The 15,663-nt window shown below is 43.4% G+C and overlaps 1 protein-coding gene across 1 annotated transcript; it reads right to left on the bottom strand.

Moving 5' to 3' along the window:
* Positions 1-410: 410 nt before the first annotated feature.
* On the bottom strand, positions 411-15,157 carry LOC310841850 (solute carrier family 22 member 7-like). The gene is made up of 10 exons (XM_083733451.1): positions 14,480-15,157; positions 13,856-13,959; positions 10,080-10,234; positions 7,738-7,906; positions 6,999-7,122; positions 6,036-6,142; positions 4,484-4,698; positions 3,689-3,797; positions 1,671-1,877; positions 411-792 (listed from the first exon to the last, which is right to left on the bottom strand). Exons 1-10 carry the CDS (start codon positions 14,855-14,857, stop codon positions 591-593), a joined length of 1,770 nt encoding a protein of 589 aa, XP_083589577.1. The 5' UTR covers positions 14,858-15,157; the 3' UTR covers positions 411-590.
* Between the last annotated feature and the right edge of the window lie 506 nt (positions 15,158-15,663).

Below are 15,663 nucleotides of genomic sequence, written 5' to 3' on the forward strand. Positions count from 1 at the left end.
ACTGTCTGCGGACAAACGCCGGCTCCCTCGGCCTGTAAAGTGAGATGAGCGCCGCAACCCCAGAGTCATCTGCGACTGGACTTAACTATCAGGGGTCCTTTACCTTTAACCTTTTTTTAGGCCAAGACTAGCATTTTTAATTGCGATAAATGGAAAGTGAACTTCTTTCAGTGTGATTTTTTAAAATAGCACTAGCACATAGTATTTACATCTATCTGGACCACAAAAAGCAGGCAAAGCTCCCCAAAGAGGTAAACCTACAAATCTCATAAGTTATCGCGGAGTCGCAACAACTAAGCATAGCGATAAGGGCAGCAAATGAGGAGGAAGACTTGGGAGTCAGTTCTTCTAAATTTATTGGGGCTTTTACCCCCTTCCTGTTCACAAACGCACACACAAGCACACCTGTCTAGCAGGCACAATATAACCCAAACGCTTTATTTCATCGCGCATGTTGGCAAATAGGGTCAGTGTATCAGATTTGGCCCTCTCTGAAAGCTGAAAACAAACTGAAATGCCATACGGTGGCATTTAACTTCACGACAGTGTTATTGGCTTTCAGCTCCAACTAGCACCCAGTTCCCATTATATCAGACTTTTTCTGAGCATCCAGCAGCGTCCATTCCGTTGGCAAGCAATGTCTGATTACAGTGTTGTTTTCCATTGCAGTCAGTGCTGGCTTCCTGTTGCTGAGAGAGGGGAGCATCTGTGCCAGTTTGACTCATCAGCCCAAGAGGGATTGCTCCATCCATGCCTTGTCCGTGTACTTGGGTTCCCAATGCCTTTTTGTTTCTGAAGACAAGCGAGACAGATGATGGGATAAAGCTCTGCTCTGGTCCCTGAGGTCTGAAGGCACTAAGATCTCACAAATATGCCTGTAACCTGAAGCGTATGTAACCTGGAGCATATGTAACCCGAAGTACCACTGTACGGCGTAAATGCAGCCTAGCCCTACACCTAGTCTACACCTAGGGTTTCCTCCAGCTGGCCTGATTACTGAGCATTCACCCTGATTTGCTTGCACAAAGCTTCCTTGGAGGTTATACAGTGGTACCTCGGGTTACACATGTTTCAGGTTACAGACTCCACTAAGCCAGAAATAGTGCTTCAGGTTAAGAACTTTGCTTCAGGATGAGAACAGAAATCGTGCTCCGGTGGCATGGCGGCAGCAGGAGGCCCCATTAGCTAAAGTGGTGCTTCAGGTTAAGAACGGTTTCAGGTTAAGAACGGACCTCCAGAATGAATTAAGTACTTAACCCGAGGTACCACTGTAGTCCAATCTATGTTGAGTATTTGTTCTGATTTGTTTGTCTGCAACAATGAGCGTCCACCCTGAGCATTCACCTTGCTTCTACTGTGTTTATATGTCTTCCCATTAATCTTTCTTTCGTCCCACCTTTCCCAGTATGTTACTTTCCAAATCGCAAAAAGTCCACTGCCATTGTTTTGAAGTTAACTTGTTATGCTAAAATGGCAAAGGACTTTAATCCAGTGTCATGGTGCAAGTCTAAATATTTGACATGCACCGGAATCCCTCCCTCAAAATGCTGACAGTCTGGAGGAACCAATTGAGGGTGGGGAGGAAGAAACCGGCTGATATCTGTCTGCTTCCCTTTTTGAAGTGGCAAGCTTTATTCAAGTGATGTGCCTTGTGTGTCTACGTCACTCACCTGCCATCTTCCACATCTTCGATAGTCTCTGGCAACTGGATGTTGGTTGTCTCTGTTAGCAGAAAGGCCACTGTCCCAGACACCAGTGCCACCACACTGAATATCAAGGGAGGAAGGTATCTCCAGGTGTTATCTAGCAGCATGATCAGAGGAGCTATGGAGCTGGCCAACCGTGCTATGAATGAACAGCAGCCAACACCACTCTGCCTGCAAAGGTAACGCAAAACAATTTTGATTGGAGATAAATCCATCAAACTGTTACACGCCATCCCAGTCTCTGAGCAGTGAGAGGTTCAAGGGGTTCCAGGCACTTTCCCAGGGTTTGGTTTCCTTGGAATGAGGGTCAGTGGAGACAGTGATGTCTTTAGGATATATGGCTTTATTTGCACATATGGACAACCTGAGCCTAAGATGGAGGGGCTAACATCATTCACACTACAACAGATCTTGATTCTCCTTTAGTCACAGCCTTGGATTCCAGCACAAATCAAGCTGTGTTTCGTTCTTTTGAAGAAGATTTGGGAAATGTAGCCTCAGAAGAAACCCCCAAAGATTTTGCTTTATGTGGAAGGTATTTCTAAATTTATCTGGTAGGAAGGAAAGCCTAGAACTAAACATAAAATTTTGATAGATATAAAAGGAAAAGGAGGCTTTGCCCTGCCAGATCTGCAATTGTATTATGAGGCAGCTTGTTTGTGTTGGTTATAAGAATGGATTGTATTGGATAATGCAGACATTTCAGACCTGGAAGGCCATGATTTTAAATTTGGCTGGCATGCATGTCTTTGGTATGTGGAAGCTAAAATTTATAAGAGTTTTATGAACAAAGTTTGGGAGAAATATAAAAATTTGCTGGAAAGAAACACACCCTTATGGTTATTCCCTATTGAAGCAATTTCAATTAAGAGTTAATATGGATAGACAATGGGTGGCATACAGGGATTTGCTGGAATTTACAGGGAGGGAATCCAGACTGAAACCTATGGAAAACTTAAGGAGCCAAGTTACAGACTGATTACATCATCATGTACATGATATGTTCAAGTTAGACAAAAAAAAGAAGGGTTTTTGGACCAAAGCTCACAATTTGAAAAAGAACTATTACAAAAAAGGATAAACCTTTGTCTAGAATGTATAATCTTCTATTAGAATGGCGCACGGGGGGGGGGGGGGGGGAGAGATGAGCTAGTCAAAGCTTCAATGACACACTGGATAATGGATATAGGACACAATATAGATTTAAACCTCTGGGACAAACTCTGGAAAAGTGATTTGAATTTTACTGCATGTTACACACTGAAACTATGAAATGATTCATAGATGGTACCTAACTCCGAGCAGGATGGCTAAGATGTATAAAGTACAATCAGATATGTGTTGGAAATGTAAAGAAAGGGAGGGGACCTTTTTCATACGTGGTGGACATGTAAAAAGATAAAAGAATTTTGGGGAATGATTTATAATAAGTTGGAAAAAAATGTTTAAAATTACCTTCCCCAAAAGACCAGAGTCCTTTTTCTTGGAAATAGCCCAGAGAGAAATTCCTAGGTGTCAGAAAAGCCTATTTATGTATGCAAAAACAGCGGCCCAAATTTTGTTAGCCCCAAAATAGAAAATGAGCGAGGTCCCAGAAAAAGAGGATTGGCAACTTAAGATGTTAGAATATGCAGAACCTGCAGGTGGAATATGAGCAAGAAGAACACATGGAATATGAGCAAGAAGAACACATGGAATAAGACAGCAAGAAGAACATATACTTAAAGAGAATATGTGGAAAATAATTGTACACAACTGAAAATGCTGGTAGCATTAAGATAAATTCAACAGCGTAATTAATGTTTGAATGGTGTAAAAATGCAACACTGACTTGAATGGTTATAGTATTAGAAATGCAGGAATGGGAGAGATAGAAAATGAACCATGGAAAGAGAAGAAGGGAAATCACTGGATATCAATAAGTTTGTAAAAAGCAACAACCACCACCACCAGTGGGTCCGATTGGAGCCCAAGCCACTTACCTGACCACCGTTGGGAAAAGTTCAGCTGTGTAGAGGAAGACGGTGGTGAAAGAGGCTTCAGAAAAACCCTTGCCCAAGATGGCCACTGCCGACCGGAGATGCCCATGCTCTGAGGGAGGAAGAAACAGGAGGCACGAAGATTTAAGTGCATACTGGAAATGTAGGTTTTTGCAACACTCTGATGCTTTGGCAACAGATCCACCTTTAAATATAAAAAATACTTTTCGTAGCTAGGGAAATGTACTGCAAGGTGTAGGATAAGGGTAAATGGATGGGAAGACGTATAATAATAATAATAATAATAATAATAATAATAATAATAATAATTTATTTGTATCCCGTCCATCTGGCTGGGTTTCCCCAGCCACTCTGGGTGGCTCCCAATTGAATATCAAAAACACGATCCAGCATTAAACATTAAAATGCCCCTAAACTGGCTGCCTTCAGATATCTTTTAAAGTAGGATAGTTGCTTATTTCCTTGACATCTGGTGGGAGGGCGTTCCACAGGGCGGGTGCCACTACCAAGAAGGCCCTCTGCCTGGTTCCCTGTATCCTCACTTCTCGCAGTGAGGGAACCGCCAGAAGGCCTTCGGCGCTGGACCTCAGTGTTAAACCGGGATTAATGTGCACAAAAAGAGTACAACCTCCGCAAAATCTTTGTGCAAAGAAATCAAGGATGGCTCCTCAACGTCTTCTGGAGGAGCCCCGGGAGGCAAGTGATGCTGCTGCAGCTCACATTATGACTAGATGGATGCTCAGTGATGCTGTAGAACTGGCCAGATGAGCCTCTCACCTGCAGGGATGGCTGCATTCAGAGCAATCATGCCTCCTGTTCCAATCAGAGACCATGCCTGACAATGCCTGCGGCCGATGCGGTCCAAGACAACATACACACTGACTTTGGCAGGGATCTCAATGGCCCCAAAGATAAAATGTGTCACGTACGGATCCAAGCTGAATCCAGTGATGTTTAGACTGATGCCATAATAGGTGAACGCCACACCAAACCTGCAAGGAAAACAGAGATGACTTAGGTTCAGCAGCTAGGAATATCAGGATCAGCCCTTGCAAGCCAAAGTTGACAGGTGGATGGGCAATCACGTGATGCTATTACGGCACCATGTGATTGACAGGTGTCCTGCCCACCAGTCCAAATCTTGCTCAGTTTGAGTGTGTGAACGAACTCCCTGCAGGACTCAGCAGGGTCGCTCTCCCTCGCATCAGTCAATGTGTGAGTGCAGAGGAGAGGGACAGACCCTGCTTAGTGCTGGGCTCAGGTACACAGAGTTTCCTTGTGCATCTGTCCAGTTGATGTGTAGAGAGAGCAATCCTGCCTAGTGCTGGGTTATTGCTTTGGGCAATGCTCCCAAACACCAAAACAAATAAGTCAAGTGCAGCAGTTCAGAGCTCAATTTCCCCTGATTTATCAGATTTGTGCGACTTTACATGTAGGGGAAGGACCGGAATTGATGTTGTTTGAGGATAATACTACCTGGGCTACACAAATGAAATGGAATTGCAAACAGTGGAAAACGTACGCAATAAACTCCAGTCCAAAACTTGTTAGTTTCTCCAGGCTCACTGCTCAGGTATGTGTGTGTGTTTGTGTGTGCAGGAGAAAGACCAGTTCCATTGGGGCTGTAAAGTTCCAGAGAGTCAGGATTGCACACAGCCACCAACTATGTCAACAGTCATTTGGAATTACTCATTCCCAGTTGAGGTAGCATTACATAGCCAGATGACATCTGAAGGAACCGTGCTTCATTTGTAGTGGGAGTTTCATAAATCACCGCGAACTAGCATTTGAAAAATATAGGTTGACACCGGAGAAAGCACAGCAATATGATGGTTTGCATTCCTCCTTTGATGTAAAATATTGCACACTTGCCCAAGGAAGACAATAAACATCTAATCTGACTTTAAAAAAAAAAAAAGAAAAACCTTTTAAAATGGAATACATGAAAGGAAAGCGGGTGGAAGCAAGGAAAATAAGATTTGGAAGGTTATTAATTTGAAACAGAGTTTTTTTTTTTAATCTTGAATTTTCTTTTTTTATGTCTTTATTATTTTTGTTTTTTTGTCTCTTTGTTGGTATTTTTTGTTGTATGTGTTTGTTGGTTTTTTTGTGATTTGAGTTAATTTTATTGTTGTTAATTTTTGTGAAACTTAATAAAATATCATTTAAAAAAAAAAGAAAAACCAACATAGGAAAACCTGTCTAAAGATAATGTTACTCTGCAGCTTAATTCCCACCACAATTAACTGCAACGCCTTCCAAGAAAGAAAACTGGCTCCATCTCTTTCAAAGTCGGGAAATAAGCGCAGTCAACAGTTTTTGTTCATACCATACGACGACAGAACACAAGGTGGTCTTCCTCAGCTTGGGAGTCTTCACCAGGTGCCAGTAGAAATAGGTCCTTGACTCCTCTATGGTCAGTGTCCTCCGCAGGACCTACATTCACCGCAAAGGAAGAGGGAAAATGCCCCTCAGTGCTGTTTTGCAAAGGCTAGATCCCATCATGACATCAAAGAGGAACTCATTCTCCTAGGATGGAGGCAGGGGGGTGGACTAGACCCTTTGGGTCCCCTTCCAACTCTACAATTCTATGATTCTATGATTATGTAGCCAAGATGGTACCATCTGTGCACATGAGGGAGATTGTCAGCATGCTTCAGAGAACCCCCAAAGCCTACAGAAGCATGAAAAATAAATTCTGAGGGAGGGAGGGAGGGAAGAATCCATCTTACAGAGTTTTGAGCATTTGACGGGTACAGAAGGCTGGCTGTGGGAGCTTAGGAAGACTCCTTATGCTGAGTCAGGTCACTGGTCCACCTAGGTGATGGAAGGGTCAAGTTGTTGTTGGTTGAACCTGTTTATATGATTTTGTAATTTGGTGTGTCACTTTTCACTCTTTGTTTTTATGACTCAGTTCCCAGCTCTAGGACTGGAAACACTCAATGAAGATCGGGCTATAAATACTGTGTATAAATATATACAAATTGATTAGTATCGCCTACACAAGCAGGCTTCAGCTCTCCAGGGTCTCAGCCTGACCTGGAGAGGTCGGGGATTGAACCTGGAGCCTTGTTGCATGGTAGGCAAGTGCTCTACCACTGAGCCACCTGCTGGAGGGCAAGCATGGAAGACAGGAAAAGAGAGATAATGGAGTACTAGATTGGCTGGCTTGTTGGAACCCTGAGCAGGAACCCTCCACACCACATCATTTTGTTGCAGGTCTTACTCATTGTGGTTGTTTTCTAGAGGTCCATCACTGCACCTGAGGTGCTGCAAGACCCCTTGCACTCACGTCTGGAGTTATCTTGGAGTCAAACTCTTTCTTGCCATTGACTTTGGCACATCTGGAAAGATAGCCATGCGCTGCCTCCACCTCCTTCTTTGTCAAGAGCCACCGGGCAGATTCTGGGAGCCACCTGGCAAGGGACAAACAAGGCATTTTGTAGATCAAGCGGGGTTGCTGCATCTGGGATTGCTGCAGATGAGGAAAACATCATCTCTATGCACACACTCCTGCGGGCAGTCAAGGCAAGATAGGGTGAGTGGCATTGACATTTTGGTTCTCAAAGTTACCGGGAAGAAGAGGTAAAGAATACAAGAAAGAGGAACCCAGGGAAGTCAGAGAAAGGGTGTAGCTGTCAAGATGTGGTTGGGTGTGCAGGAAACCTTTTGAAGATCTTGGTGAATATTAGGGTTTGGAGGATGAAGTGTAGGTGGGTTCCCATGAGGCAAGATGCAGTGATAACAGCAAGAACCTTATTGAACTACATAACTGAGAAACAGGGGCAAAGCAACTGTTTATACACATTCCTGAAAGCCTGGGCCAACCTGATTGGCTGCCTAAACTTCCAAGCTGCGAATCACGACTAAGAGTTCAAGGGCCAATGGCAGAGGCCCAAATCCTGAATGTTCTGTGACTGGACATCATGTATCGAATCAGAACACAGGAGCTCTGAATCCTTAGTCCAGACTCAAGCTCAGGCAAACACAGAAAACTGAATACATAGCAGAGGAGTCCCACAGTCACTCACCACCAAATGACGATGCTGAGGAGGCAGGGAGAGGTGACAGCCAACAGGAGCCAACGCCACGTCCGAATCAGGTAGGCCACAAGCGCCAAAAGCATGTACCCAAGAGACCAGGAAATGCCGCTGATGGTGCCACAGAAGGTGCGATGCTTGACGTCCGTCCATTCTACAGCTGGAAGTTAATATACAGCAGCAGCTCTCAACGTTTGGACTCAGTTCACCTTCAACACAATCACGGTCAACCCCATAAACTCTAGCTGCAACGACTCAGCAGTCAAAGCTGCACTCCCTGCTCAACATTAGGGCGGGGCAAGAGGGACAAAGCCCCACCCGACTCCCTCTCTATGATCAAAGACCTTGCCATATTTTGAATCCATGGAGGAAATTGCCACCCATGGGATGCTATCCTGATCAGATGCAACAGATTGCAGAGAGTGGGGACAGATGTTTGCTGCAGCTAGTACAGTCATACCTCGGGTTACAGACGCTTTGGGCCTCGTGATTCCGGGTTGCGCACCGCACCGAACCCGGAAGTACTAGAACGTGTTACTTCCGGGTTTCGGTGCTTGCACATGGGCAGAAGCGCTAAATCGCACTTTGCGCATGCACAGAAGCGCCGAATCACGACCAGCGTGTGCACAAATGTGCAAGTCGCAGGTTGCGAATGCTGTGGGTTGCGAACGTGCCTCCCGCACGGATCATATTCTTTTTTTTTTTATAAGATATTTATTAAAGTTTTAAAAGGTACAAAAAGAAAAAGCAAAAAGCATCATTTTAAACATTTTAAACAATACCACACATCCCAATAGGTAAAGAAAAAAGGATAAAATACAAAAGAAAAAAAGAAAAATAAAAGAGAAAAAGCAGAAAATTAAAATCCATTAAACAAAAATGAAAAAACAAAGAAAAATACAGCAAATCTTCCCATTATTTATCTTTCATTAGCTTATTCCCCCAACCTCCTCACACCTCCCTTTTTGTATTCTAGATCGATTATCCATTTCAGCAAATCCTGTAATTTATCTTGATATTAATATAGCTTTACTTTCCCTCCTTTCACCAATTAACAGTCTGTTTTTTCCTAAATCTTTGTAACATTTCTGCTAAAATCACATAAATTCATTCCAACATCATTCTAACATTCATTAATTTTACAATGTTTCTGTAAATGGTCTTTAAATTTCTTCCAATCTTCCTCCACCGACTCTTCTCCCTGGTCTCGGATTCTGCCAGTCATTTCCGCCAGTTCCATATAGTCCATCACCTTCATCTGCCATTCTTCCCGGGTGGGTAGATCTTGTGTCTTCCAGTACTTTGCAATAAGTATTCTTACTGCTGTTGTAGCATACATAAAGAAAGTTCTGTCCTTCTTTTGCACCAATTGGCTGACCATGCCCAGGAGAAAGGCCTCTGGTTTCTTCAGAAAGGTATATTTAAATACCTTTTTCATTTCATTATAGAGCATCTCCCAGAAGGCCTTAATCCTTGGGCATGTCCACCAAAGGTGAAAGAACGTACCTTCGGTTTCTTTACATTTCCAACATTTATTATCGGGCAAATGATAGATTTTTGCAAGCTTGACTGGTGTCATGTACCACCTGTATATCATTTTCATTATATTCTCTCTTAAGGCATTACATGCCATGAACTTCATACCTATGGTCCATAACTGTTCCCAGTGAGCCATCATAATATTACGTCCAACATCTTGTGCCCATTTAATCATAGCAGATTTCACCGTTTCATCCTGAGTATTCCATTTCAACAGCAAGTTATACATTCTTGACAAATTCTTAATTTTAGGATCTAACAGTTCTGTTTCCAATTTTGATTTTTCCACCTGGAAGCCAATTTTTTTGTCCAAGTTATATGCCTCCATTATCTGATAATAATGAAGCCAATCTCGCACTCTATTTTTTAATTTTTCAAAACTCTGCAGTTTTAATCTGTCTCCCTCTTGTTCCAAAATTTCCCAATATTTCGGCCAGCGCACGGATCATGTTCGCAACCCGAGCATCCACTGTAATCTTCGCAAAAGGAATACGGCCATAAAGCAATCGTTCTAAGAGTGGTTTGACCACTGATTCCTCTCCCAAGGGAACTCTAGCTCTGTGAGGGGAACAGGGCTTTCCTAGCAACTCTCGGCAAAAACTACATTTCCCAGGATTCTGTAGGAGAAGCTACGGCTGTTTCAAATGGTGTGGTACTTGCTTCAAAGGTAAGGTTTAGATGGAGCCAGAGAGAAAGAGGGTGCCCACGATCACTATTCCCATCTGCAGTGCCAGCACGCGGAGGCATCCGGCCTGAAACGGAAAGAAATCACCTCTCAGCTCGGAACCTCTCACCTAATATCAAGGAGATGATGGACACGCCTGTGAGTCCCATCCCACAGAGCGACCTCATGATGATGAACATCAGGTAAGACTCTGAAAACGCAGCCAGGGCCCCAAAGAACATCGTGGAAAGGAAAGACAGCAGAAGCATCCGCCTCCGGCCAAACCTAGGAAGCCAAAAGTAAACCAGCAGCACCTGTTTTCGTTCCGGTCAAAATCCCAGAAGAATTGCCTGGCCAGGCAAGGCTGCAGCCTGCACATCTCTCTCACGTCATTCACAGCATCTATGCTTGCTCAGGGGTTGACAGCCTTCCTAGGCCCATGGATAACTTTGTGTTTCTGGGGAAGTGGCACGAGTGCTTCCCCTTCTCGCTTCCCTCCCCTTCTCCAAATAAGCTCCCCCACCCACCCAGAAAGACGGGGAGAAATGACTAGGGCCATCATTTGCTAGAGGGATTTTCTTATATGTGTTGAGAACATATGGGGCAAAAGAAGCCAATGCTTCCTTGCTGTCTTTTGAGCATTAATATCTCACCCGCTCCATCCTTCTCAACACGAGCTAACAGTGACTTCTTGTGGATAAATGAGCGCATCGCAAGTCATCTGAAATGGCAGTTTCCATATGACACAGTATTTGCACGTGTGTGTGTGTGTGTGTGTGTGTGTGTGTGGAGAGAGAGAGAGAGAGTGAGTTGATTAAGATCACTCCAATATAGGATTACAGTTGCGAGATTGTTATATGCACAAAGATGGAAAGCTACAGCCCGACTTACTATAAAGGAATGGCTGATAAAACTATTGGACTTGCCTGAGATGGCAAAGCTGACGTGCCCAGTTAGAGAAAAATAAATATTGACATTTATTCAAGACTGGAAACTTCTTATGAACTTTTTGCATGAAAGAGAAAATGACCTTGTAATATTTGGATTTGAAGATTGAAAAAATTACTGGTTTATAGAAGATAGAATGATTGGATGTTAATGAGTCAATACTATGTTTAGCTGCAGGACAGAGAACCGGAAGTCTTTTCATCTTTCTTTATTATTTTCTCTCTTTTTCCTTTCTTTGCTTTTCCTTTCTTCCTTTATTTATTTTTAAATTTGTTATATATATATATATATTGCTGCCTCTGTGCTGCCTCTGTTCTTTTTTAGACTATGTATTTCAGAATATTATAGAAAGATGGGTATAAATTTTTGTATATATTTGGACAAGTGTCAAAAGAAAGAAAAAACAAAAAAAAATTCCTTCCAGTAGCACCTTAAAGACCAACTAAGTTAGTTCTTGGTATGAGCTTTCGTGTGCATGCACACTTCTTCAGATACACAAGAAAGAAAGAAAGAAAGAAAGAAAGAAAGAAAGAAAGAAAGAAAGAAAGAAAGAATAAATGGTTTATTTCACAAAGAACCAGGAAGATTTTCCCCAGTTTGCCGTAGCTGCTAAACTTTGTTAAAAGAGTCATAATAAATAACAAGATGAAATATAAAAAAATAATAATTGAAAGATGATCCAAAAAGAACTCCCTTAAGAGAATCAAGTCTTTTTGTCTTAAGACAGTCTTCAAAAGAATCCCCCTCCAATTTTTTCATAACACCAGTAGCACCTTAAAGACCAACTAAATATAAGCTTTTTAGGTATGAGCTTTCGTGTGTATACACACTTCTTCAGATACTCTGAAGCAGAGGTCGCTACAACATATTCCTAGAGTGGCTTCAGAACCAATCTCTCTCCCCAGGGACTCTAGGAATTATATCTATGTGAGGGGAAGAGGGATCCTAACAACCCTTGTGGGCACCCTTAACAAACTACATTTCCCAGGATTCTTTGGGGGAAGAGCGGGAACAACTATCGCTGGAAGACAAATGTACAATGTCATGCATGCCGCAGTTTTTGTTACCTTTTTCATGTTGGTCCCGCTGTTGTTTCTTGATAGAGAGGATTTGAGCTTTTCAAAATAGTACAAAAAAACCTACAAAACCCATAGATAAAGATGATGGCGAGAGGAGGGTGCCTCAATGCCTCCTTTGTACATGATTACATAAGAAGAGTCTTGTCCGAGGCCTATCTCTGAGCACAGGAGTCCTCTCAGATCGTTTCTACACTTTAATCCTGGCTGCAGGATCAAATGATCATGGCTAGTAGCCATTAGCGCCACTTTCAATTCTCTGAAGAAATAGGAGATGGTACTAGGGCTTTTTCCTCAGCTAGAACTCACTAGAATTCAGTTCCGGTGCCTCTCAAGTAGGCGCCACTGGCATGATAAGAGAACGAGGGAGGCGTTCTTGGTGAGTTCCTGCACCTCTGGAAAAAACAGCATTATTAATGGCCTCTCATCAGCTTTAGCTCTTTTATTCAGTGCACGCTGCGCACTGAACTGCAGCAACAATCAATGTGCATTGATTTTTAGCACAGTACTATATATATATATATATATATCTCCAACATGCATTGATTTCTACTTCCTGTCCTCCCCCTCCTGTCTCCCTTTAATACGATGGTCAGGACCTAATCAAGGGGTTCTAAGGCTCCGTCCAGCACCAGCGAAAGTGTGCAAATGAGTTTTCCAGAGTTCCACTCTTTGCCTGACTCCACAGATTATGCTGGAAGATCACAGTCTTCTTTCTTCACAGAGCAAGGGCAGAGGCATTCTCATTTATATTTTTTCAAAATGGCACTTTGCTTTCTCAGAGTGGTGGAAAGGTGGACCGGAGTCATGCCCTGACCCAGCGATTGTGGTAGTATCTGGAGCCAGCCTGGGTAGGGACCTCCCCCTGACCCACTGAGAGAGCTCATTAACATAGCCCTGGGCACAAACTTCAAAAAAAAAACAACACGAAAGGAGAGATCTGGCTTAACTCCATGAGGTGAGACAACTAGGGGAAACCTTTCTTTTGGAGGAGCGAACCTGAGTTGTTAGCATGTTTGTAATGGAAGAAATGAGATTAAGTGAAGGAAATGTCAATTTTGAGTGGGATTGGCGTAGGAAATGAATTAGGAGGGGGAAGAAACTGAGTGGGAAATAGATCTGCAAATAGACAGTATTTTATTTAGATGTATGGCAGAGGTGTTCAGGGGCTGATTGTATCAAAAGAAGTGGAGTTCTAAACAGCACTCAGGGGCACTATGATGTCTTCCCTGCCATACATCCCAGTGCCCACGAAGTTTTCTTCCAGTTGAGGTGGGTTTAGGATTATTCCCGTGGAGGGTTGATAGGAAAAGGTTGTCTGTCTTGGGGGGGGGGGGAGGGAAGTAGTTGTCCAAGGTTGTACAGTTTGAAAATTCGTATACGTCTTTGTAATTAAAGATTTATCTACCTAAGACTTGGCAGTGAGACTGGTGAGGCAGAGATGGGCAGAAAGTGGATCAGGGATCTACCAGCAGCTCTCAAAGTACTTGCAGCAGATCAGCAAATATCCTCATTTGTTTAAGAATAGCAACAGTGAATAATCTCCACACACCCCCGGGCAACCCCCCCCCCCACATCTAAGTTAGGCTCCAACTTGAAGAAAGCTTTGAGTGAAAAACAGAAGTTGATTTTTGTGTGGGAAAGGACTGTGGTCCTTCAGTGCTGGTACTGAAAACAAAATATTGGGTTGAGCATGTGCCCAGAGGCAACATATTCCTCGATTCCAATAATTATGCTGCTTTTTAACCCTGAAAACCAACAAACCACCTGGCTGCAGTTGGTGGACTTCAAGATAATAATAATAAATAAGAACTACAGTAGATCCCACAAGCCAGAAGTCTGTCTGCTCATGCACCAAAGACCAAAAGTAAACTCTACTCACCTGTCAGACAAGTAGCCAAAAAGTACAGACCCCAAAGTAACACCAATGAAGAAAAAGGTAGCAATTGCCTGGTTCATGCCTTTCTTCTCACACACCAGATCCCACTGGAAGGAAGTATCATGGATTGTAATTAAGGTGACCCAGATTCAAAACAGGGATAGCTGGGCAGAAGAGGGGATTTCAACTGGAGTAGTTTGCATGAGAAACCAACCAAGCCCAAAGAGTGCTCTCTAATGGTTCCTCATAAACAACTTGGATGAAAGAATTGGGGGGGGGGGGTCTCATCCAATTTGCAGATGGCACCAAACTGGGAGGGGCAGCTAATGCTGCCAAGGGCAGAATCAGGATTCGAGATGACCTTAAAAGATTGGAGAACAAGGCCCAAGTGAACAAAATGAATTTCAATAGGGACAAGTGTCAGGTTTTACCGGCTGCACAAATATAAAATGGAGGACACCTGGCTGACATGTGAAAAGGGGGTCTTAGTAAACCACAAGCTTAACACGAGTCAACAGCGTGATGCAGCAGCAAAAAAACCTAATGCTATTCCAGGCTACATCACAAGGGCTTGTCCTCTTTCTCACCCGGATCCTTTCATTGCAATAGAAGTACATCAAAGCTTACCTCAGTGGCCGTGGTTGATGCATATTGTGAGGAATCGTAGACCCAGCCATGCTGGCAGCTCAGGATCGATGAGGCGTTGTCCAGCTCCCAGGAAGAATTTTCCAGCAACTGAAACTGTGGCCTAGAAAACATCTTGCAGGGGCTCAGTGTCCCGTCAGGCTCTCTTGGGAGGCCAACGGAGAAGACCTCATCCTGGCTGAGATTGGAAGTGCCAGCAAAGGCTGGAAGCACACAGTGGTGAGATGGAGAGGCAGAGATGAAATTGTGGAGCAGGAAGTGCATGGGGATCATCAGTCTGGGAATGCAAAGCATCAAGAAGACCAGGATCTGGTATCTCCCAAAGCCATCCACCTCCCGGAGGACATCCTCAAACATCATGGTGCTAGGGAGGGAGGTTTGGTACAGAGCAAACGCCTGTGCACTGTACAAACAGACCGAGCGACTGGGGAGAAGCTCCAGCCATTTAGCAATTAAGTACCTTAGCGAAGCAAGTTTAACATGGCAGTTTCACAGAAAAACAAGTTGCCTTACAAGACCGAACCCTTATCAAGTCATGTGGTTCAGGAGAGACAATCCCTTAATGGCGAGCTCACAAGAGCGGTATTGTATTCTTTTCAGCTTCTTGGAGGAAAAAATAGAGCCCAAGGCAGACAGGAACGAGGAATCTGACCTCTTCAACTGATAAGCAGCTCTTGAAATAACTGGATCCAGCCTATATTCCTGGTTGTAGAGTTAATGTAGTACCAGTAAGACCTATTATAAGCGCTTACGCACCAACACTGGATGCTGATGAAGAGGTTAAAGAAAATTTTTATTCTCAGCTGGATACCATCCTATCAGAGACAAAAGAGGTTTAAAGACTGTCTCAAGGCAAATCTAAAAAAAAAAAATGTAGTATAAACACCAACAATTGGGAAACACTGGCCTGCAAGTGCTCCAATTGGAGAACAGCCTTTACCGAAGGCTGCGGAGAAGGCTACTTAGATGGCGTGGCTACTTAGATGGCTTTGAAGACACTTGAACTCAGGATGCAAGGGAGAAACATGCTGAGAGGAAGGCACACTTGGCAAATCCATACCGTGATCAACTCCCGCCTGAAAACCAATGTCATGTGGATCCAGAATTGGCCTCCACAGTCACTTACAGACTCATTGTTAAAATCGTGTTTATGGAAGACAATCTTA

This window comes from Podarcis gaigeae, assembly GCF_964106915.1.
Source record: "Podarcis gaigeae genome assembly, chromosome: 3".
In the NCBI taxonomy this organism is placed as follows: domain Eukaryota; kingdom Metazoa; phylum Chordata; class Lepidosauria; order Squamata; family Lacertidae; genus Podarcis; species Podarcis gaigeae.

What these genes read in the sequence shown, in the direction of transcription:
- LOC310841850 (XM_083733451.1), bottom strand. Translation starts at nt 14,857, where the DNA reads ATGATGTTTGAGGATGTCCTCCGGGAGGTGGATGGCTTTGGGAGATAC. An exon ending in TTTGGCTACTTGTCTGACAG is followed by an intron (nt 10,235 to 13,855) that starts GTGAGTAGAGTT and finishes TTGGCTTCCTAG; the next exon opens with GTTTGGCCGGAGGCGGATGC. An exon ending in TTGTGTTCTGTCGTCGTATG is followed by an intron (nt 4,699 to 6,035) that starts GTATGAACAAAA and finishes TTTTCCTTGCAG; the next exon opens with GTTTGGTGTGGCGTTCACCT.